Source organism: Leptonotus elevatus, chromosome 7 (assembly GCF_054856555.1).
Source record: "Leptonotus elevatus isolate MCC_2025b chromosome 7, RoL_Lele_1.0, whole genome shotgun sequence".
Taxonomy (NCBI): domain Eukaryota; kingdom Metazoa; phylum Chordata; class Actinopteri; order Syngnathiformes; family Syngnathidae; genus Leptonotus; species Leptonotus elevatus.
Genome location: NC_141245.1, coordinates 21,199,867 through 21,222,494, shown reverse-complemented (window position 1 = coordinate 21,222,494; position 22,628 = coordinate 21,199,867). Strand labels below are relative to the sequence as shown.

Here is a 22,628-nt window from a genome sequence, read left to right as displayed (position 1 = left end):
CTGTTTAAAACACTGGGGAAAAGAGCTCGTTGCAACATGGCCCTGGTTGCTCTCTTTTACTCTGCTGCCACCTGCTGGCCGTTTTTTGTAATAACGACCATTGCTTTAAGCGACCTCTTTAGGTCAGAGGCTGCATCAAAGCCTTCTCTAAGCTCTAGCATAAAAAAAACATTATAAAAACATATAAACATATTTTTGGGACCATGGCAATATTTAAAATAGAAAGTTTTTATAAATATGGTGTTAATATAGTACAATACAGGTGTATATGCTACATTGAATGCATACCAATATTACAAGTAATCTAAATATGATACATTAGAGGTACTGTAACAGTATATAAACATGAAATTTGACGCGACTATGCTACAGTCGAGGAGAATTCTTTTAAACCAATCGAGGGAGATTGAGTCAATCCAGACGAAAGTAAACGATACCGAACGTTTCATAAATTGTTGACCTGCATCTACTTTGATGTTGTCTTTGCTTGTTTACATTTTTCTTAGTTTTTTTCTTTGTTTACATGAATTTCAGGCCAGTGTGTAAGCGGGAAAGTTGTTTCGTGTGTTGCGTACGTAAATACAGCAATATGATATAAATATCACTGAAACCTATTCAAAGGTCAATTCCGGTCTGAAATGAGTCCAAACACGGAACAGGAAGCACTTTAATATTCACCTTTACAACATGTCAGCCACATGTTTGACTTTCTTTTCACACTCAACTCTGACAGCATTACTTTACAGGCGAGACGGAATTTGTGATTGGGCGTGCGATCTCTCGCTGCTAAAGGAGAATTCCGCCAAACTGCAAACAACAACATTGACTTTCCTCGGCTGCGTCAATGAAAACAACAACAGAGGAATCACACGGCGGACCTCCAGGCACACACACAGATATACAATTGTACAAGTGCATATACACATACACACACTCTTACACTTGTTCCCCACTTTTGGCCAGAAATAGCAAAATAAACAGAAAGATGTTAGCTGAAAGGAAAAAGGTCAGAGTGGTTCGCTGGCAGCAAAGAGGGAAACAAACCTCACTTGACCCCAACAGGACCAAAACAAAATCATCTACACCAGCGCAATATGAATTTTCTTTCTTTCTTTTCTTTTTTCCTATAAAGTATTTCACAAAAGTGAGCACAGCCCTCAATTTTTTTTATTATATCACTCTATGGGAAAACAATGTAGAAGTGACTATGCTATACTTTAAAGTTGTCAATGTGCAGCTTGTATAAATGCAGCAAAAAAACTGAACACACAGCCCTTACAACAAAAGTGAGTACACCCCTTAGTGAAACATTAAAAATTAGGCCCAATTAGGCCTTTTCCAAAATTACATAACCTTAAAGGGATACTTGAGTCATTGAGCCATTTTCAGCAGTAAAAAGTGATTATTTTGTCTAAAATGAATTTGATAACTTCATTATTTTCAATGTAGAATTAATACCTTTAAAAACGTTTTTGTTTTTTTTTTTCAATTGCTCTAGACTGAAGATGACATCACCTGTGCTGTGGAAGTAGGTAACGACCAATCATGGCTTAGTTTGCTGATCAAACCCAGAAAACAGGTGAGCCATGATTGGTCATTACCTACTTCCTCAGCACAGGTGATGTCATCTTCAGTTGCCAGCAAGTGGACATTTTCGTTGTTAAAGGTATTATTTGCATACAAAAAAAGAATGTAGTTATCAATTCATTTTGGACAAACTACAAATGTTTTACTCCTGAAAACAACTCAATGAATCAAGTTTAATAACATTGTTTTCTCCCCACAAATTCAAAGTCATGATAAAATTGTACAAGCCCACATGGTGAGCCAACAGTTGGAATTTGATGTCGATTTTTTCTTTTTTAAATTCAGTTACAGAAAAAGAAAATAAAGTTGTAGTCTTAACTAGAATACAGTTATAAGTTTTCAAAATAAAAGGCTGCATATTTGAGAAAAAGTCACAATATTACAGAATAAAGTTGTGAACAAATTTTTTTTTGAATTGTTTCATAATCAAGAAAAAGTTCTTTTTTTGGATCAAATATAATTAGGACAACATTTTATAATATTGTATGTATATGTATGCTATGAAAAATCTCAAACACTGCTATCCTTCTTCCTCCCCTCAGTTTCCCTCCAGAAATTACTACTTTATTCTCCTAATATTACAACTTTTTTCTGAAAAATTACTTATTTGTGGGAAAAAATCACGACTTCAAATTACACAAAAACACAATTCTATATCATGACTTTATTCTAGAAAAATATGATTATGGAAAAAAAATATTCCAGTATGAACTTTTTACTAGAAAATACAACTTAATCCTTAAAACATAGTCTGCACTGTTTAAAAAACAATGAAAAACTGTTTAGACGCAGACAGTTTCACCCTGGAAGGAATACATTTACGATTCTCACTATTCATTAAGAGGAATAAGAGTTCTGAAATACAAATAATGGAAGGTGAAAAAGAGGACAACAGGGATGACGATCAAGATGCTAATGATGATGTTGACGGGTTCTGGCAGTGAACGCAGTCGGACTGGATCATCATTTGGCGTTAATCATTTAAATCAACAGATGAGCGAGAGCGTGACTGTGCGTCAATAGCGTGCACGTTTATTTAAATATGCCGATAAAGTGAGAGAAAAAACAAGATGCTATGCTAACAAGCTAACGAGGCTGAAAGTACTGAGGGCAAGAGCTAAACAGAGCGGGTCCAGTTGAGCCCGAGGGTACAGTTAGTGCAGCTCCCTGCTCCATCCTCCGTACGTTTCCTTCAAAACATCCGCCGCATGAATTAAAACGTCTTATTTCACCAGCAGCCTCCACCCGTTGGCCCCTCCCGTCCCTTCTTGAAAGGTTTTGAGTTAGAGCGGCAGCATTTTTTTTTCTCTCAAAGAGGCCCAAAGAGTTGTAAAAGTGGGCATCAGACTCAATAAACAAGCATGGCTACCACGCTGAAATTGATTTTACAACTGATGCAGCTGATGACTTTTTGAATGAAGTGCATAAACAACATGAAAGCGATTTTAAGATATTTCACACAGATATCTTGCAGGACTGCTGCATAAGAGTGCAAATCGAATATTTATTCAACTGTGGCCTTTTATAAAGGATATAAGCATTTCTTTAATAGTGGAAATCCGTGTATAATGGACATCCATTATAACTAGGGCTGTGTATCAATTCTAATTTCCCAGATTCAATTTCGATTCACAAGAGTTCAGTTTGATTCGATTTCGATTTTTTTTCCCCCGATTCGATTTATTATTTAACATCAATTCTTAAATATAAAAGCTCCACAAACATTAAACTCCAAATAAAATTTTGCGGCGGCAGTAACTGGTTAAATGATTTAGTTTATTAATGAAAGTAACACGTGATAATCACTTAAAGGGATACTTGACTCATTGAGCCATTTTCATCAGTAAAAAGTTATTAATTTGTCCACAGTTAATGTGATAACTTCATAATTTTTCATGAACAATTTATACCTTTAAAAACAAATGTTCCCACTTGCTGTCAACTGAAGATGACATCACTTGTGCTGAGGAAGTAGGTAACAACCAATCATGGCTCCGTTTGCTGACCAAACCCAGAAAACAGGTAAGTCATGATTGGTCATTACCTACTTCCTCAGTACAAGTGATGTCATCTTCAGTTGACAGCAAGTGGAAATTTTCGTTTTTAAAGTTATTAATTGTACAAGAAAAATAAAGTTATAAAATTCATTCTGGACAAAATATTATCTTTTTACTGCTGAAAATGGCTCAATGAGTCAAGTATCCCTTTAAAGGATCTTTGTGAAGTTTGTCACTTTTTTTTACTCGCGACTGCCACCTCTGGCCCAAAGTGTAATTGCAGCATCTGTGTCAGGCTCGTTCATGGCGCATGTGCGAGTACGTGCACGACCTTAAAGCGACAGCCACAGTTGACAAACAAAGACATGACTTCAAATGAGGTAAGAAAAACTCCTCCCCTCCCTTCCCCAAACAAACTGTGTAAATATTATATATAAATTATTATAATAAATAATACATATTAATTAAAAAGAGTCGGAATTGCCTTAGAGTGCAATAAGCCAGTCTTTCACAAATGTAAGAAAACACATTTAAATTCATGTAAACGGTACATTTCAAGAAAACAGTAAGATACACACAAAAAAGGCCTTTAAAATTCAATTTTCTTATGAATTTTTGGAAAAAGATATTAAAATAACCGATTCATGGTTTTATGAATCGATATCAGGCTCGAAAAGGAAAATCGATTCGATATTGATCATTCGATTTTTTTAAACCCAGCCCTTATTTATAACTGCATTGGAATATACTTCTTTTACTGAATGCCCCGCCCCCCAAAAATTCTTGAATAAGCAGGGATAAACCCCAAATAAGTGCTTAGGGAGCACAATACAGTTAATTCATTTTATTACGACAGCTATTATTTTGCAGGATCTCTGTGTAATATAGGGTATAGACCACAATCTTTGCAGCAGGCAGTTTAATAATAAAAAAGCTTCTACGGAACAAGCCACATTAACACAGCTAGAAATTTAGCTTTAGACGATTATTTCCCGGTCTTCACATTCAACGGCATGTCGTCTCCGAAACACAAGCTAAAAATATCGTTTCCTCGCTTCACTTTGTACACTTTATCCACACATGGGCACACACACACACAGACACAGCAGCCCCACAAGGCTGCAATTAAAGTGCATTTAATTTTAGTCTCATCTGGCATGGTGCTGGCACAAAGGTAGCAGTGTTGGCCCGAAAGGGACGGAACACAGCGAGGTATTGATGCCGATGGCCGCAGTCTCCTGTGGAGGGAAGTCAGCAAGAAGAAGAAGACGCGGGCGGAGAGAAAGGTTGCAGTTTTGTCACCACCGTCTGGGAGCGTGAAGTAATATGAACTTGAGAAGATGACAAGTAATCCTCAAGTTCATAATTGAAAAAGTGAATCATCCAAAGGAAATTGTTTTGGATGTCATTTCAAGCCACTTCAAACCAAAATGGCTGACTGCCTGTACCTTTTCTGCTATGGCTTCTTTAGACTTTTTTGTGGGTCTACTTATGATAGACACGCCTACCGAGTTTGATGTTGCCAAGTCAAACTGGCTTTGGGGGCTGCACCCCCCACCCCCCAAAAAACCTCAGGAAGATTTGAAAAATCATCACATTTGAACATACTGAGAAAATAACCCGTTGAAAATGTCAATGTCAGACTTCCAGTGTCTTTTCTGGCATGGCTTCTTGAGACTTTTTTGTCAGTCAACTCATGATAAACATAATTACCAAGTTTAACGTTTCCAAGTCAAACTGGTTTCAGGACCTGAATTTTCAAAACTTTCTATGACGTGCTACCGAGAGTCATCAAAACAAACAATTGGAAATGGCCAAAATGACACAAAAATGGTTCTTTCAAACCAAAATGGCAGACTTCCTGTGTCTTTTCAGGCATGGCATTTGGAGACAATTTTCTGGGTCCGCTCATGATAGACATATCTACCAAGTTTCACATTGAAAAGTGAATCTCGCTTCGGGGGTTGAATTTTTGAAAAGTTCTATTTTTACAATTCAAAACTGATGCTAATACTGTAATTGAACATTTTACGAGTTTGAAGACGAGACAAGGATGTTTTTTACGGCTTTGATTCCAGCTCTATCTTGACTCCACCCTGAGTTTCTGTTCATTGTTGCTGCTTCAGGTGCTGTGTTAATGGTTAACGGCGGGCTGGGCCCTGGCGGGGCGAGCTGGGAGGTGGCGGCGGCGGCCACGAAAGAAAACGGTGACATTTGGCTGCCATTATTCACAGCGGCTTTTGTTCCTGCGGCAAGCGGGAGTGTTTGCACTGGGATGAATGGGACGGGGTGTGGAGGGAGGCCATGTTTGGGGGGGGCAGGTGAACAAGTCACGGGGTTAAAGTGTGAGACAACTTTTGAGGAGAGGATAAGACACACAAAGGCCTCTGTGTTTTTCTATGGCTATCTCCCACTTTTAATCTTGGACTCTTTTCCTTTGCTTCTAGCTTGGTCCAACACTTGCTACTTGCTACATCTCACACACACACACACATACACACACACGCACACACACACATATGGCGAGCACAGCCATGTTTGCATGGTGTGTTTGCACAATATGGTGACAGGGGAGGAGCAGGGATGTTCCCCTCCCCGCAGGGATGCTCAGCTTCTGCACTTCTAACAACAAAGCTCTGATGCAAGAAGTAGTGGTGTTGAGAAGATACATAATACAAATATTGATCATCGTGATGCATAGCAGTGTAATGAAATTGATACTTTTGTGCCTCTCTTGTATGTAGTGCTGCTTTTTTTTGTGGCAATATTTCTCTGAACTGTAGGATTTTAGAGTGGTTTACACAAAATTGGGTGGTTAAGTCATAATAGCACGCTACAAAAAGTCTCCAGGACCCGTGTAGGAAAATGATGAGAAATTCCGCCATTTTGGTTCGAAGCAACCATTTTGTTTTGCAGATACCAAAATAATGTGATATCAAAGGTTAATGATCATTTCAAGTTAGGGCCGGGCAATAAATTGAATTAATTTGATTAACTCATTTGCTCCCAAAAATGTACAACAATTTTCAATTTAATAAATATTGCCATGGTCCCCAAAAACGTATTTATACATTTTTAATGTTTGTTTGTTTTTTATGCTAAAGCAAACACAAGGCTTTGATGCAGCCTCTGACCTGAAGAGGTCGCTTAAAGCAATGGTAGTTATTACAAAAAACGGCCAGCATATGGCAGCAGAGTATAAGAGATTAACCAGAGCCATGTTGCCAAGCTCTTTTCCCCACTGTTTTTAACAGGTTTGTAAATAATGATGAAACTTAGCTATATTCTAATGCTAATTACTGCAAAACGGAAACAGATAGAAAAAAAAATTCCTGATGAAAGAAGAGACTCTAATCTTTCTTTTGGTAAGTTCCATGTTTTAATAGCAATAGAACACAATATTCTGTGGGCCTTACAAAATCAGTCAAAATCCAGTTAAACAGTCGGGATCGAAGGGGGTTGCTTCAGTGAAAATGCCTGGGAGTGAATGAGTTAATCGTCAATTTAAAAATGAAATGAAAATTTGCTATATTGTGAAATTGAATTTTGTCTTCTGGATTATTAAAAGCTGTTGTTCCCATGTTCTGTCACATCCAAATGTTATTGTGAGTTGTAATTTTCCACATTGGCAGAATGCTGAATGGGTGATTTACAAGACATGATTACAAAAGCTATCAGCTACTTAAATGTGGCATTAAAAAAAAAGCTATGAATGTTAAGTTTATTTTAAAACTGATTTAGGATCAGCATACATTATTGTTGTCTGAACATTTTGTACAGGAATTACTGTTAAATAAATGAAACCTTTGAATAAATGTTTGTTGGGTTCATTAGATTAAAATCTTAATTGTCCTGAATGACTGAAAAAAGGGTTAGTTCGTCTGTACTTAAATTACTGGTAGGATTTCAAATTGCAATACAAGCAATCTGAAATTTTACCGCAGTTGATCAGTAAACTGCAAACAAAAACAAAAATGAGAATGTACATTTTTGAAAACATTCTTCTAGAGGATGCTTCATGAATCCTGCTAATGCTACGTATACATATGCTATGTTCCTGGCGGCCACGGCAATCTCGTTTGAGGTCACGGTAAATAAAGGTGTCTTTATCTTGTTTTGGTAAAGTAAAACAAGAGAAAACAAAACTATCAAACACTTATTCAGCAGCAGTAAGTGAAAGCCCACGCTGGGGTCAACTCTGGAGCCAGATTTGAATGCAAAGCGGCGCTACCGTTAAGTGCCTTTGCTGTTGCGGTGATGGAGTTTAAAGCAGGAAGGCGACGCCGACGTGCATTTCGCAAACAGCGGCTCTCCTCCAACAAATTAATAAATAAAAAGACAGACGCGTGGCTTCTAATGCCCGAAACCGGCTTGAGTCATCGCATGCGAGCTGTTGCGTGTTGGCGCGTGCACATGGAGGGGGGGTGGGGGGCATATTCTCTCACACACGCACGCGCGCACACACACAGTGGAGTCTCCGAACAATGGTCGGCTTTGACAGAGGCCGACTGACAGGAGGAGATGGGCTGGATCCATTGTCTGCTGTGTTTACTCACAGACTCACCTGGCACTGAGCTAATAGCACACGCTCTATCTATCAGTGCAGGGGGGGGATCGACAACCATCACCCCCCCCCCCCCCCCCACATACACACACAAATAAAGAACTCTATGCGTCAATTTCCGAGGATGCATTCTATGTTGCTTGGCGTGTGTGTTTGTGTGTGTGTGTGGGGGTGTGTGTGTGTGCGCGTAGTCACACCTGGGTGTCCCGGGAGTTACGGTGGTGGTAGAGGAGGGTTTATGGAGGAGAAAGAGGTGAAGTTGGGGGGAGGTGGGAGGAGGTAAAGGGGGATTCTTTCAGGTTTTTACTACTGTGCAAACACACACACACACACACCCACACACAAGTTTGTTTTACAATCTTTGTGGGACCATCTCATTGACATAATACATTTCCTAGCCCCTTCCCCTAACTCCAACCATCAAAAATGATTGCCTCCCCTATTCCTTGCCCTAACTTCAACCATAACCCAATTCAAACCTAAACTCTTAAATCAAGTCTTGACCCTCAAAAAGAGGCCTAAACTTGAGGGGTCCCAGCAAAATGGCCCCACATGGACAGGTGGGCCTCACAACTCCGTGAAACCCTGAAATGTTGGCCCCACTATGTAACAAAAACAAGACCAGACCTACACACACACACACACGCACACACACCCCCACACACACAGTTGATAGGTTTGATGGGATCAGTTGGAAGCCTCACACTGACCCCGCCCTAACCCCGCCCTTGCTTGATCCAGAGAAAATGGGTGTGTGTGTCTGTGCAAGTGTATGACATTATGAGATTATTTGGATTTTGACAACAATGGACACCAACATAAACATAAAAGTTATGCATGCACGCACACACACAAAGGGTATAAACTTGGTCAGACCCCCCCCCCCCGTATATGTACACGTGTGCACTGTATGTGTCGGCGTACATGTGTGATACCAACATGAACACAAAAGCCATCTACACAAACACTAATTCAATTGTAAGGTATGTACAAATACAATGAAAACATTCGACTATTTTATTATAAAAGTAATGTTTTCCAAATTTTATTTCAATTTAACCTCATCTACAAATGACATGGCTCTTCTAGCTGATTTAAAAACCAACAAACGTGGGCCTTGAGCACAACGATATGCCCACCCTGTCCTACCCCATACGTCCCCTCACTCACGACCTCAAATTTCGACCAATCAGAGGCCACTGCTGATAAAAAATTTTTTTACGCTTTTCAAAATCCCGACCCAGGCTGCCTGCCAGCTGATAAGGCTGACGCGATGCATACCTGCCGCATTAATGATTACTCAACTTGCCTTTATTTTCATATTTCTGTTCAGGCAATAACCAGGGAGCCTCTCGGGCCACATGAGTGCGGATTATTGCAGACGGTCAGCTCCAGCCGGCGGCTATTAACATCAAACAGATTTGAGTGGGTACTAACTGAGTAGAAGGGTGGGGGGGGTGCGGGGTCGTTATCTCGAGCGCCATCAGGTCACAGCGGCGCACACCCGACGAGCTGCTCGTGTATGCTCGGATGCCATGTGACATCACATTCTCAGCCCCCAAAGCCAATTTTTCTTACCAACATAAACTACGGTACGCGTATCTGACTGTCTATTCTGAGTAGATCAATGTACGGAAAGATGCAGGAAGGTTTTCATTTTGGTTTGAAGCAGCCATTTTAGGGGTTGATTAAACTTGGTCATGCCTCCTAGAATTTCTTAAATTCAGTCTACTCAGCCAGTGTGCAATATAAGATTTGGTAGATACATCCACAGTATCATGAGTAGTCCTCAAAATAGTTTCAAGAAGGTAGCCTATGACTAAAAAGACACAGTTAAGTCAGCCATTATGGTTCAAAGCGGACATTTTAGGGTAATTTGGTCAATTTCCAGCATTCGCCAGGGTTTTTTCTGGCTCAAATTGAGGCAGAGGGGATATCATCCTGACTATGATGGGTGACTACCAATACCAGGTATTGGTATCGTGCCAATACCAGTCTTATTTTAAGGTATCGGTACCCACGGCGGTGACCGATACCATTATTGGCCACCCTCCTGCGGCCGTTTTATGATCAGGGACAAGAAATTAAAAATGATATGAATACAAAGTTGCCATTAAACTCCTTGCAATTTTAAGGAAAAATCATATATTGGGATATATAGGTCTTTCTTTAAAATCAGCTGTCATTTATTGGTGGGGAATTTTATTTACTAGTGGTATCGGTATTTCGTATCAGTAGCGGTGACTACTCAAGAGTTGGGTATCAGTTAGGAAAAACATCCCTAATCCTGACCATGTGCCATGACGTGCATGTATTCTGTATATTCAACTGACTCGCTTAAATTTTTTACAGGAAACATATAATAATTTCACAGACTCAAGAAGCCATGCCTAAAAAGACAGAAAGTGAGAACTGAAATCCTCATGTTTTTTGAGTCCTTTTTTCAAACTCTGTATACTGGCATAAAAGTCCTCCAGCTAGTGCATGTATGAGATGATTGAGGCCTTCATATTGTAGGACAAATTTTCAGCACCTGTAAAATACAAGCAAAGATTTGAGGCGCGCCCGAAAGCATACGCTGCGGGTCGGCTAGTGACCTGCTGGTTGTCTGGGCTTGATAAAGGAAGTCCTGGTTAATGAGTAATGAGCCTGGCGCTACAGGTGGGGCGGGCGTGGGGGCTTTCGGCCGGGACGCCGCGCTGATAAGAGGGGGCGACAGAGTGACTTTTAAAAGGGGAGGGGGGGGGGGGGGGTTAAAGGCAGTAAAAGACTGTTGCCTCACATTAGCGCATCCATGCTCACGTCAGCGGCGAGCAAGGAGGAAAGAAGCATGCGGTTAAAGATGGAAAAACGTCAATAATGTGACAGGATGACGGCCCTTTAGGAAAGTTGCTGGATGATTAATGGTCACACTGAGAATAATAAACAACTACCTTGTGCTTCCTGTCTGATGTGATACCGTAAATTACCTATCAGAGGTCGAAAACGATTCCTTGCAATTCAAGACCATATGAACATTAACAACAGCACTACAAACACATTGACGTTTCACAAGGAAGTAATGTTGGCCAATCACAGCACAGGACATCCCATAATGTACGGCCCATGCACGATTACAAAATAATAAAACGGTGGAATGTGAGGGTGATTGATGACATTGCGACTGATAAGGCCGCTGATAGTGACCTAAAAGGGGTTGCCATGACAACCCGCTCACTTTTAACCTCGCTGGAGCTTCAACTTCCTCATTCTGAATGGCCAAACGTGGGAATAGAATTGTGTGTATGCATTACAAACTTCCCGGTTGTCATGAAAAGGTGTTAAAATCCTCCATGGCAACAGGTTTGTCACCTGAAACCATCCCAAGGCTCCAAATCTTGTTTGCTAAAGCGGTCAGTGGACTCCTCCTTTAAGAGCTGGACTCCCGCAGTGTTTGTAATTCTTGCGTCTTAGCTCAACAATGCAAAGGAAATCCTCGGATGTGTAAAAGCTTTAAGGGTTAAAACTCCCGAAGAGTTGAGGACAGGGCCCTTCTCTGTCCACCCGCACCCGCTTCGACCATTGGTGAATCAGTTACCTGCTCTATCGGACCTCGTACACACACACTCACATCATACGGCGAGACCCCCCCCCCCCCCAAAGTCCACTCAAATACTTTTTTGTCATTGCATAATAAATAGTTTTAGTGTTAAATATCACACTGTATAGATTTTTTTAATACATACATAAATAACGTCTGCCCGGAAAGCTTTTTTTTCCCCCAATCGTTTGTGTGATTCTGCATCCAGTCCTTCACCAAAACGTACTTGTTAATAGTTCCCTCCCTATTTTTTATTTTTTTAGGTTACATTAAAACGACACAAAGGGCTGCCTCGAACCCAGAACATCATGACTGCAAGGCAGAAATGTGAACCACTTCGATGCTGTTCATCCATTATTTTGTAATGGTTAGAACTATCAAACCAAGGACAGATTCTGCTGGCAAGATTGCGCAAGAAATGCAGTGCAGATTTCCAGCAAACTTTGTAAGGGGGTTAGCGGGGTCTGCATCATACGTGTCTTCCTGTTCTTTGTACTACAGAAGCGTATCTTTACTCTCTGGTGTGTTTATTGATCTTCTATTTTGTAATCATTCAGGCCCATCCCCGCTTTCCCGTAATTGGTCCAAAAGTCCAAAGAACTGCACCAGTCTCGGAATCCATCCCACCCAAATATGGTCCTTCAAACATCAAGCCACCTCAATTTTTTGGGGAGGTTGCGTTGCTCCTTTAATTCTGTCACCTAATCCTCTCCATCTCAATGCCAGGGCGGTCTATTTCCTGTTGGTCCAGTTCCATGCTGTTCTAGGGCTAAGGTGTCACTTCACTTCCTTCAGCAATTTGGAGAGAGAACTGCACGTGACCAGGAATCGATTTTGACGCTTGTCCAGTTCTTTTTGACCCCCGCCGCCCACTTCTATGCGAGCTGGACTCTGAGACCAGGGAACATGGTAGGAGGTATACCGGTGAAACGGATGGTGGGAGGGGGTAAAGCGGGAAACAAACTGGTCATTCAGCATCAGGTGAAGGTTGACAGATAACCTATTTGCAAAGCTGAACTAGTTGAAACGTTCATCAGGCTTTTATGCGGTTTATCACTTATAAAGTACTAGATGCATGCAGGTCCAAGTGCCCAATTCTGATTTAACACCGCTGTCCATTATTGTCCATTTTATTGTTTAATTGAATGTAATAATAAATAGTTGACTAAACTTTCCCTTAAGAGTTAGGTGTGACAGAACACCTAGCAAGGAGGTAAAGCAGTGCACAACAATGATATTCATTCACCCATCTATGGCATCATTTTGTATTTTTGTAAGCATGTGTTAGCTTTCCTAAAGCAAAAGTTGACTGCTGATTTTAAAGGCCGCTGGCAGATTAGACTAGATTAGATAGAGGCTGAAATCTGACTGGACACAAAAATCGAACATCCACACAAATAGACTGGAAGCAGTGCAGCCAAGAGAAATATATACACTTTTGTGAAAAAATAAATAAATTATGGAACAAATATTTGAATTTGCATGTAGTTCTCATGGGAGAAGGCCTGGTCCTGACACCCACACCACTGCATTTTGCTCATGTTCCCGGCTTCTGTCCACTACTGTGTTACAGGATGAAAACACACCTCCCATGACGTCAAACAACTATTCATATATTAACAGCTTGTATACAAGGGGATTGTGCACGCACATGCAACAGGAAGTCGATAGTCAGTTGTATAAGTAATACTGATGCAGTGACGTCACCAATGAGTCATTTTATAACAACCTTGTATGGAATTTATCATCAAGACGATTAATTACCTGAATTATAAAAATCAATTCATGTTGGAATTTTCTCATAAAAAACAACAACACAATTTTCACTGTGTTACCAAACTAGCTATAATTGTACAGCAATAAATACAAACAATACAGTATAAAAAGGACACTAAATGACAGAAATGCATCATCAAGACTATTCCGGGTCAGGGTTGGGCAGCCTGACTGTGGAAGTTGGCGTTTATGACATAACTGGGCTTCGTAGCGGCCATAAACGTTAAATGAGTCTGGGAAGCACAGATGACACACATTGTCTCTAACAGCCTTCTCAAGTAAATTGCCTCATCGTACTTATTTTAACTCTCAATTAAATGGGGGCGGGATTTTTTTCTTGTACGTTTCTTAAGTGATAATCTTGGAATTTCTTTTATTTCTTATCAAACGTTAAGTTTCAGCTCCCGACAAAACAAATGACCTATCGTAGACACACATTCCGCACTATTAACCCTGGCTGACAATGAAAGCATACGTGTGAGGCAGTCAGGCTTTGACAATTTAGGCTTTACAGTTTTTGTAAGTAAATCATTCCCTTGCGAACTCACTTGAAGCAGATGATTATGGTGCTCAACATTGTATTTGTTTTTTTCTATATGGAGTAAAAATTTGATTAAATCTGAAATTTCATTATAAGGTCATATCACGCAGCCTAATCTCTGCTGTCCTGCTAGCTATTTAGCTAGTTTAACAATTCACCATTTGGTTTTAGTTCTCCAAAACACATGTGTGCATAATATTTATAGTATATTTACAAATCGGTACTGTGCACTGCAAAGGATGATCTAGAGTTTCTGTCAAATTGAGTGACTGTGGTGCACTGTACTATGTATTCAAACACAACAACATACAAGTAATCATTGATACAGGAGGAAACATTAAAAGTGTACTCCCAAGATGGCGTCCTTGAGCCATCGCTACTTCTTTGAACATGGCGTTCTTCTCAGTTAAGCTAACTTAATGTAAACTTATGTGTAGTACACACTTACAAACCAAAAATACTTTCACTAGATACCAAACATACTTTCACAATATACATTTTTGAGTACTCACCAAGCTCTTTCAAGAAGTAGAAGTAGATTTATTTACGTTTATGTACGTACGGTCCTTCAATGGCATCTTCAGTATCCTGCCAGAGTAAACGCAAGATAATTATCATCCAGTCTGGCATTTTTTCTTGTGGGTTTTTACACTTAGTTTGCAGGTTCTTCTTTTCTCTGTCATATTTACATGTTAAAATTGTTGTACTGTAATAGGTGTACGTATAGGTCGCTTTAAAGTAGTTTCATTAACGTTTTTGTATAGTTCTTCCAGTATCCAGTAACCATCTTTATGCATGGTTGTAAAGTACACGTATGGTTAACTTCTAATGAACATAATGAAAAACAATATATCTGATTTATTCGTTGACCTGTATGTGAATCATTTTCTTAAACATTTCCTAGTTGGCCTTACGTGATTAAGTACACGTAGATAATGACTTCTTTACCTTCGGGGGTCATGTAACATTTCCCCCGCCATTCTAATGTATTACGTTGTATGTAAGTCGACATTTGTTTAAAAAATTCAGAGAAAGTCATGTAGCCTCCGGGTTGATACAAACCTGGCTTGTGGGAGTCACTTTTACTCTCTGGTTTAGTCTGTCATCCACAAGATTACAACGACATCTAGCGGTATATTTGAAAACTCCATGCATATAAATACAACTCGCCCTCGCGCGTCACATGACTCTCCTCCCCTCTCATTGGCTTACTCAGGTCACATGACTGTCACTGGAACTGTACACAGTTTGAAGCTATTCGCCCCTCGTCTGTTGTGACCTATTTTTCTTTGTTTTTGTTAGAATTAATCGTGGGCAAACGTGACTTTGAATGACATTTTGTGTCATGTGGAGAGGGCGACGCTATTGCGTGACTTCAGTAAAAAGACAAGCTTGAGAGCAGGTGCGTCAAATAGTTTTTAATCACTTTTTTAAGGCGACGTGTTTGTGCCGGCTCAGCAAAACAAGCGAGTTTCAATAAAGGCAATTTAATTGAATTATGCTTACATATTAGTATTACGTCGTGTATTTTATTTATTTATTTTATCATTTAAAGCTTTGATTTGATCTTTTGTGGCCATTAGAATTGCTTCTCTCTGTTGTACCTGCAAAGTAATCATTGTAAATCATTGTATTATGTTTTTTCTAGGAGAAGGGGGGGAATACTGTACAGTAGTTATTTTGTCATTTTGCGGACTCTTATTCGATGTAAACGAATTTAATTTTAAATGGAGAAGTATTTTTTAAGTAATTGTAAAACAGTTTTAAAACGTGTAAAAAAAGGAAATGTAATAATATAAAACAAATGCTTAAAAAAATAAGTAATTTAAATGGAGAAGTATTTTTTAAGTAATTGTAAAATAGTTTTAAAACGTGTAAAAAAAAAGGAAATGTAATAATGTAAAACAAATGCTTAAAAAAATAAGTAATTAGATTTGATAATTATTATAATGTAATATTAATCTGGAAACAAGGTGATTTATGTTGATTTATTAGTCATCAAATGTACATTTGCATTGTTGCAGTTAGTCAACGGAAATATGCAATAATCTGCGAACGTTTTCCTATTTAATGTAATGCATGTGAATACAATTAATGACGACGTCAGATAAAGTCAAACTGAAAAATGGAAGACTTGCTCTTTCCCATCTTTTGAGCTACAAAAACACACATTCGACTTTCTATTCCTCATGATTACTTCAAAATCACTTCAAAACATCAATTATTGTTAATATTTCTAGGAGCGGTGTGATGTGAATGGAGGTCTAGTCTAGAAGCTTCTCTTTGTGAGTGACTGAGTGAGATCATGTGATTCTTTGTTACATCACATGTTACTCTTTTCCTTCCTCATGTTTAGTGAAGACATTTAAAATCGTTTGAGGCATTAAAGCAGTGAGACTTCCTGAGTGAACATGAAGATTGATGTCCCATATGAGAAGGTACAGAGATAAATTCATTATTACTTGTATCTCAAGTGTGATATGCACAACTTCTGCATGACATCTGTAACATTCATCTATTACTCACTGAGAGCATCAATCAAAGGTTTTGTAAAAAGTTGGGGGGGGGGGGGGGTGTTTAAAAGTCCTGGAACCAAACTGAAAATGCAATAGGCTTTTCGTAAGCCTCCTACAAGTTTAGTGTTAATCACTTTTTGGAACTTTACCCTAGAAATGACAACCTCCATGAAAAACCCTGCCCCTCTGAGCATTTGCACATTCAAAACATTTTTTTCTCTCTCTCTCTAAGTAATTAGTTAATTGGGTTATTGTAAATATAAATATGTAATGTAAATACAAATACAAATGTATAAATTGAATAATTTGTACATACAATTATCAACTCACTGGTAAATTACATGAAGTATAAATAATACAATTGAAAAATTTAAAGAATTGTTTTATTGAAATTTAAAAATGTGTCATTTTACCCACACATAACGTTTTTTCTTTTATAGCATCTGTGAATGATCTGGCCAGTCTGTTTTTTGTTTGTTTATTTTTAAATCTATTGGACCCTTGAGAATAAATGTTGGCCCACCTCTGCTCTAAATTGCACCCCCAAAAAAAGCCTTGCTGATGGGAGTAGAACTTTCAAAGTGGTCTAGGAACATTTGTGACTATATCTGACTGGGCTGGGTGTGGCTAATATTGCTCTCTTTTTAGAATAAGTGTTGGGAAAAAAGTTGAATCTATTGATGCTCGCTGAATCTTTCCTTACTAATGTCTGTGCGTTGTTCCCCAGTTGGCGGACATTAGTCGGAGGCGGCCGGACTTAAACGGCAAAGCTCAAACGGTACGACATAATATGAAACTTGATGCCTGTTCAGAAGTCACCTCACCTCACAATAACATTTTTGGCCTCTCTACTGACAGTACTCCTGTTGTCTGGTGGCAGTGGCCACCACCGCCTCTTTGCTTCTCACCGCCACGGCGCTCTACAATCTGCTAGCGCCCACCACTTCCACCCCGATGCCCAAAACCGGTGTTGACGTGCGAATTGGCCTGGAGTCCTGCTCAGATCCCTGCAAGTAAGAAAACAGCATCAAAATAAATACTGTTTACGAATATGGTTTAAAACGAGTACTACAAGGAAATTGGTATAGCAGAAAGTAAAATTCATTGTAACCTTGATTTAAACGGTAAGATTACCGAATGAACAATACTGAGCTCTCTCTAAAAAAAACACACACAAAAAAAACGGAGCCTTGATTTAATGGATTTTGCATAAAAATAAATTAAAAAAAGGAACCTTGATTTAATGGATTTTGCATTTAAAAAAACTAAACAAAAAGGAACCTTCATTTAATGGATTTTGCATTTAACTGACAGTTAAAGTGAACTTAAATCGGCCCTTTGTACAGTACAGTAGTTGCCAACATCTGTGAAATTTGCCGCTGTTGGTTACTGCCGCTTTGGCTGGTACACATACTGTATTTTTGGGCCGTGCCGCTGGTGAAAATGACAACAACAACAAAATATAATAGAGGACAATTGGAAAAAATTTACTTTCAAGAAAACTGGAAAGTCAGAATATTTCATAAATTATAATAGGTTAATTGGGAAAATGCTGCTTTTGATAAAATGTGGAAAACAGAATATTGATTAAAAAAACGTAATAGAAAAATTCGAAAGTGGATATGAAAACTGCTACTCTCAATAAAATAAGGAAGTATAGAAAATTACAACATACTGTAAGAATGCAATCAGGAACAATTTGAATCATAACTGACCCTTCCTCTACCAACAGCTCCCAAAGAAAACTAAGATGATTGAAATTCTAGAAAATAGGTCAACTGGAAAAATGCTTTTGAAAAAACTGGGAAATCTGAATACTGCGTTCCAAAAAATACAAGTTAATTGGAAAAATGCTGCTTTCAAGAAAACTGAGAAGCTTGAAAATGGCAAATTGTGGACACTGGTTCTTTTACAAGACCTGGAAAGTCAGATTAAAAAAAAAATAATGAAAAAGCAATATGTCAACTGTAAGTGCTGCTTTCACTAAAACAGGGAAATCCGAATACTGTTACAAATAACTTCATTGGTTTGTTGGGAATGCTGCTTTCAATAAAACTTCATAATCTGAGTTCCTGCCCCCCCAAGTGTTGCTTTCAAGGAAATCTGAAAATGACAACAACACAAATCCTAATAGGTATTTAAAAAAATGCTCTTATGAAAAATTTGACGCGATCTGTCATCTCTCTCACCACTTTAGGATCTCCCTGGTGGAGAGCATCCCCGAGGGCGTGCATTTCAACTCCAGCGACCCATCTCACGGTTCCATCTACCAGGCTTGGCTGCAGCTGATGGTCCAGGCCCGCAGTAGCGTGGACATCGCCTCCTTCTACTGGACGCTCACCAACCAAGACACGGGCACCCATGAGCCCAGCGCAGATCAGGTGCGAGCACTACTTTTCTTGACTATCTGTCGGCTCTCTAATGTCTTCTGCACGTGAGCGCAGGGTGAAAACGTTCTGAAGAACCTGGCCGAGCTTTCCGGCTCCTTGTCGGTCCGCATCGCCGTCAGTGCGCCGCAACGCAGTCAGCCGACCGAAGACCTCCGACGGCTCAATGCTTCAGGTGACTACCATGTAAAATACAGTTTCGCAAACATAATTAGAGGTGTATATATAGATATTAAATATAATGTCAATATCAGACATTTCAATCATTAAATTAAAGCAATGTGACGATGAGTCGTAATGCGGATTTACTTTACAGGCAATGTTTTAACCCTCCTATTATGTTTGGGGTCATACTGACTCAGTTTGTTCTTAATAAAGTAACAGTTGGGTTTGTGTGTGTTAGGGGCAGCAATCAGGATGGTGAATATGAAGGAGCTGACCTCGGGGGTCCTGCACACCAAATTCTGGGTGGTGGACAAGAAACACATTTACATAGGAAGCGCAAACATGGACTGGAGATCCCTCACACAGGTACACACTTAATAATTCCACGAGTGCCTACAGAACACAGCCAGGTGTCAGTATTGCTGTGCAAATGTCTTCTGGCTTAAGGATGAGTAAATTTACTTCATTTTAGTTACATTAGGAAACACTAGTTGACATATTTTTCAGTCTATACAGTGGTGTGTTGAGATAAATGTGTATTATCTTCCTCAAATGATCATTCCCCATTGATATGAATGGTAATGGCATTATGGCAGACCACCCCCACCCCCCCCAAATCTAGAAAAATAATTTGTAAATGTGCTTTTGTAATAATAGCCCTCTATAATTGTGTGCTTTATAAAAACATACACTAATAACATAATGAAAAGGAGTGTAAACAAATTAAAACAGTTTTTGCCACTTTTTTTTTTTCCTTCAATTCAATGGGCATTGTGCTGCTCCTTCTGCTGTGTGAGGTATGGTCCCCTGAGGGCAGTAGAAGACAGTCACAAGTGACTCTGTAAGCTGCAAATAATATTACTCATTCTCCAGAGGATATAAAACATATGTCAGTGAGTATTGTAATATTATCCGTCGACATATATTGTACCAATGCTTGTGTTAGCATTAAGCTAGCGGACGCTACGGCAAAGTTATGTAGTTGTTTTAAATGCCTGATGAAAGCACCACTATATGATGTAATCAAAACACTAGGATCATCTCTCTTTTTGAGCCACGCCATCGTTTACAAGCAAACTCGATAAAGTTGCGTTTGAATGTGATTGTCAGGTGAAAGAGTTGGGCGTGGTGGTGTACAACTGCAGCTGCCTGGCCTCAGACCTGGGCAAGATCTTTGAGGCCTACTGGTTCCTGGGGGGGAGCAAGTCCATCCCATCACCCTGGCCCTCCAGCTTCTCCACCCTCTACAACAAAGAAACGCCACTTCAGCTGACACTTAACAACACCCCGTCCCGCGTCTACTTGACGGTGAGTAACGCCACCAAATTAAAAAAATTCAACATTTGTGTTATTGTTTGTTGTCATGTTAACTACTTCTTCTTTCAGAGTTCTCCTCTTTCCTTATGCGCCTCCGGTAGGACATCTGACCTGGAGTCCATCCTGAATGTGATGGAGGACGCCCAGAGTTTCATTTACATCGCCGTCATGAACTATATGCCGACCCTGGAGTTCTCACACCCCAGAAAGTAATTTCAAAATGTTATCTCATTTTTAAAACGTTATAGAAGAAGCTAGGTTATCTTTTAGCATAGGTGGTACAGAGAACCCCAGCCTATTCCCAAATAACCATTCACGATAGTTTCAGTAGAAATTAATTAACTAGAAAAAGTGCAATTTCTGCAGAAATTGCGTGGGAATGCTGAAAGCTGAATGCATGTGGAATGCTTGTTGAAATGCTTATAAAGTAAATCGAAAGATAAGTTACATGAAAATTACAAATTGTTAATTGTAGTTGGATGATAAATAAAAAAAAAGAAAAGAAGAAAACTGCATTAAGGACCTTCAAGCGGGAATCAATCCCCGTGACCTCCTGGTTACTGGGCAATGCACTTTACCAACTGCGCGACTGAGTAGTATCAGAGAGCTGGTAATGATGATCAGTTGTATGTATGGAAGTGGGCGTGGAAAGTGGTACTTAGAAAAAGTTCAATGTCAGTGCCATTGAAAATGAATGCAGAAAAGTTTATATTTAATGTTAAATTGTGGGAATGCTTTTTCGCAGAGGTTGGTAGTAACGTGCTACATGACTAAAAGTGACAATAAAAACGAATATAAAAAATAGAATAATAAAAATTTTATACAAATGTATTTATATATATATTATATATTTGTTATTTCCATTTTTATTTATTTTGGGGATTTCATTTTCAAATTAGATATTTTTTATATCCGTTTTTATTTTCACGTTTAGCCATTTACTTTAGTCATTTATTTATTTTTAATGTTGGCAATTTTGGTCCTCCTTACACGATAACCTTTTCTGTTGTTGTTTTTCATCATAGGGTAGGGAAAATGCTCAAATGTGGCCTTATTGTTGGTTAAGTGTTAACGTTGTTCTTGGAGAAGCATTCTTGTTATTTTGAAAGGTAACCGGTCGAATGTGGCATGCCTGCAGGTATTGGGCGGACATTGACACCCAGCTGCGTCGGGTGGCCTACGAGAAACACGTGCGAGTGCGCCTGCTGATCAGCTGCTGGTCCAGTACGTCGCCCACCATGTTTCTCTTCCTCAAGTCCCTGGCGTCGGTCTACGAGCCAAAGAGCAAGCTGGACATCCAGGTGGTGAGTACAGTGGACGGCATATTTGTGGTGAGAAGTCACGATGTTTGTAACAAGCTAAGAACAGCCACCTTGTGTCTCTCGTCAACAGAAACTCTTCGTGGTTCCCGCCAGCCCCGAGCAAAAGCAGATCCCCTTCGCCAGGGTCAACCACAACAAGTACATGGTGACAGATCAGGTTGCTTATATTGGTAAGACATGATTGCTAATGTTAGCCAACTTGACTTACTACAGAATTGATGTCAAGAAAATCGCAGTTCCCTCTAGTGGATCTGACACCACTGGGCCCAAACACAAGTGAAGAAAATTGGGGGTGGCCGGCGGCTAATCCATTTCCTGCTCACCATTAAGCAAACTGTCCTAACATTTTTTTTTTTTAAAGTTATCATAATAATAAATGTTAAATTGCTTGTATTAATTTCCTCAGGTACATCCAATTGGTCCGGCGACTACTTTGTGAATACTGCAGGCTCTGCCCTGTTGGTCAACCAGACGGCATCCTCGTCCCTGGAGCCCAGCGTTCAATCGCAGCTGAGGGACATTTTCGAGAGAGACTGGAACTCCGACTACAGCGTCCCCCTCACACAGCAAGCCAACATCAAAGATGTCTGTTAGTCCACACGTTAAAAACTTGTGCAGGCACGTCGTTGAAGAGCCGATACCGCCGAGGTGGAGGAACATTTTCAACACTAAGAAAGCTGCTTTCGACGATACTTTAAAAAAAATAATTTTAAACTTTTTTTTTTAAGACTTGACACATCACCGTGATGTCAGCATTAAGACATCATCCACATCTCAGGGATAAACTTGAGATTTTTTTTGTTATGGAGTCTGCTGTGTGTGTGTATGTAATACATGAGATCACAATTGAAAATAAATTAAAAGGAACTGACTGAC

General features: G+C 39.5%; 1 protein-coding gene and 1 long non-coding RNA gene across 6 annotated transcripts in view; one reads left to right on the top strand and one right to left on the bottom strand.

Annotated features, from left to right (window-relative positions):
• Positions 1-15,255, bottom strand: part of LOC147171493 (uncharacterized) — a 20,835-nt gene extending 5,580 nt beyond the window's left edge. For both annotated transcript variants that reach the window (XR_015095508.1, XR_015095507.1), the window contains exons 1-2: positions 15,108-15,255; positions 14,558-14,633 (exon numbers count right to left, since the gene is read on the bottom strand). This is a non-coding gene — a long non-coding RNA (uncharacterized LOC147171493). The remainder of the gene's footprint in view (positions 1-14,557; positions 14,634-15,107) is intronic.
• pld3 (phospholipase D family member 3) lies at positions 12,411-22,628 on the top strand. Of its 4 annotated transcripts, XM_086079928.1 has the most exons (13): positions 12,413-12,637; positions 15,348-15,447; positions 16,402-16,483; positions 17,289-17,339; positions 17,420-17,574; positions 18,759-18,942; positions 19,006-19,123; positions 19,352-19,479; positions 20,224-20,421; positions 20,500-20,639; positions 21,569-21,734; positions 21,823-21,922; positions 22,159-22,628. In XM_086079928.1, exons 3-13 carry the CDS (start codon positions 16,457-16,459, stop codon positions 22,344-22,346), a joined length of 1,455 nt encoding a protein of 484 aa, XP_085936054.1. In that variant the 5' UTR covers positions 12,413-12,637; positions 15,348-15,447; positions 16,402-16,456; the 3' UTR covers positions 22,347-22,628. The 4 variants fall into 4 exon arrangements, with proteins under 4 accessions (XP_085936056.1, XP_085936055.1, XP_085936054.1 ...); XM_086079929.1 differs by lacking the exon at positions 15,348-15,447 and having other exon boundaries at positions 12,412-12,637; XM_086079927.1 differs by lacking the exon at positions 12,413-12,637 and having other exon boundaries at positions 15,157-15,447.

Coding starts and splice junctions, on each gene's coding strand:
- pld3 (XM_086079929.1), top strand. CDS start 16,457: ATGAAGATTGATGTCCCATATGAGAAG. Junction 17,575..18,758: donor TCCTGCTCAGATCCCTGCAA/GTAAGAAAACAG, acceptor TCACCACTTTAG/GATCTCCCTGGTGGAGAGCA. Junction 18,943..19,005: donor ATGAGCCCAGCGCAGATCAG/GTGCGAGCACTA, acceptor ACGTGAGCGCAG/GGTGAAAACGTTCTGAAGAA.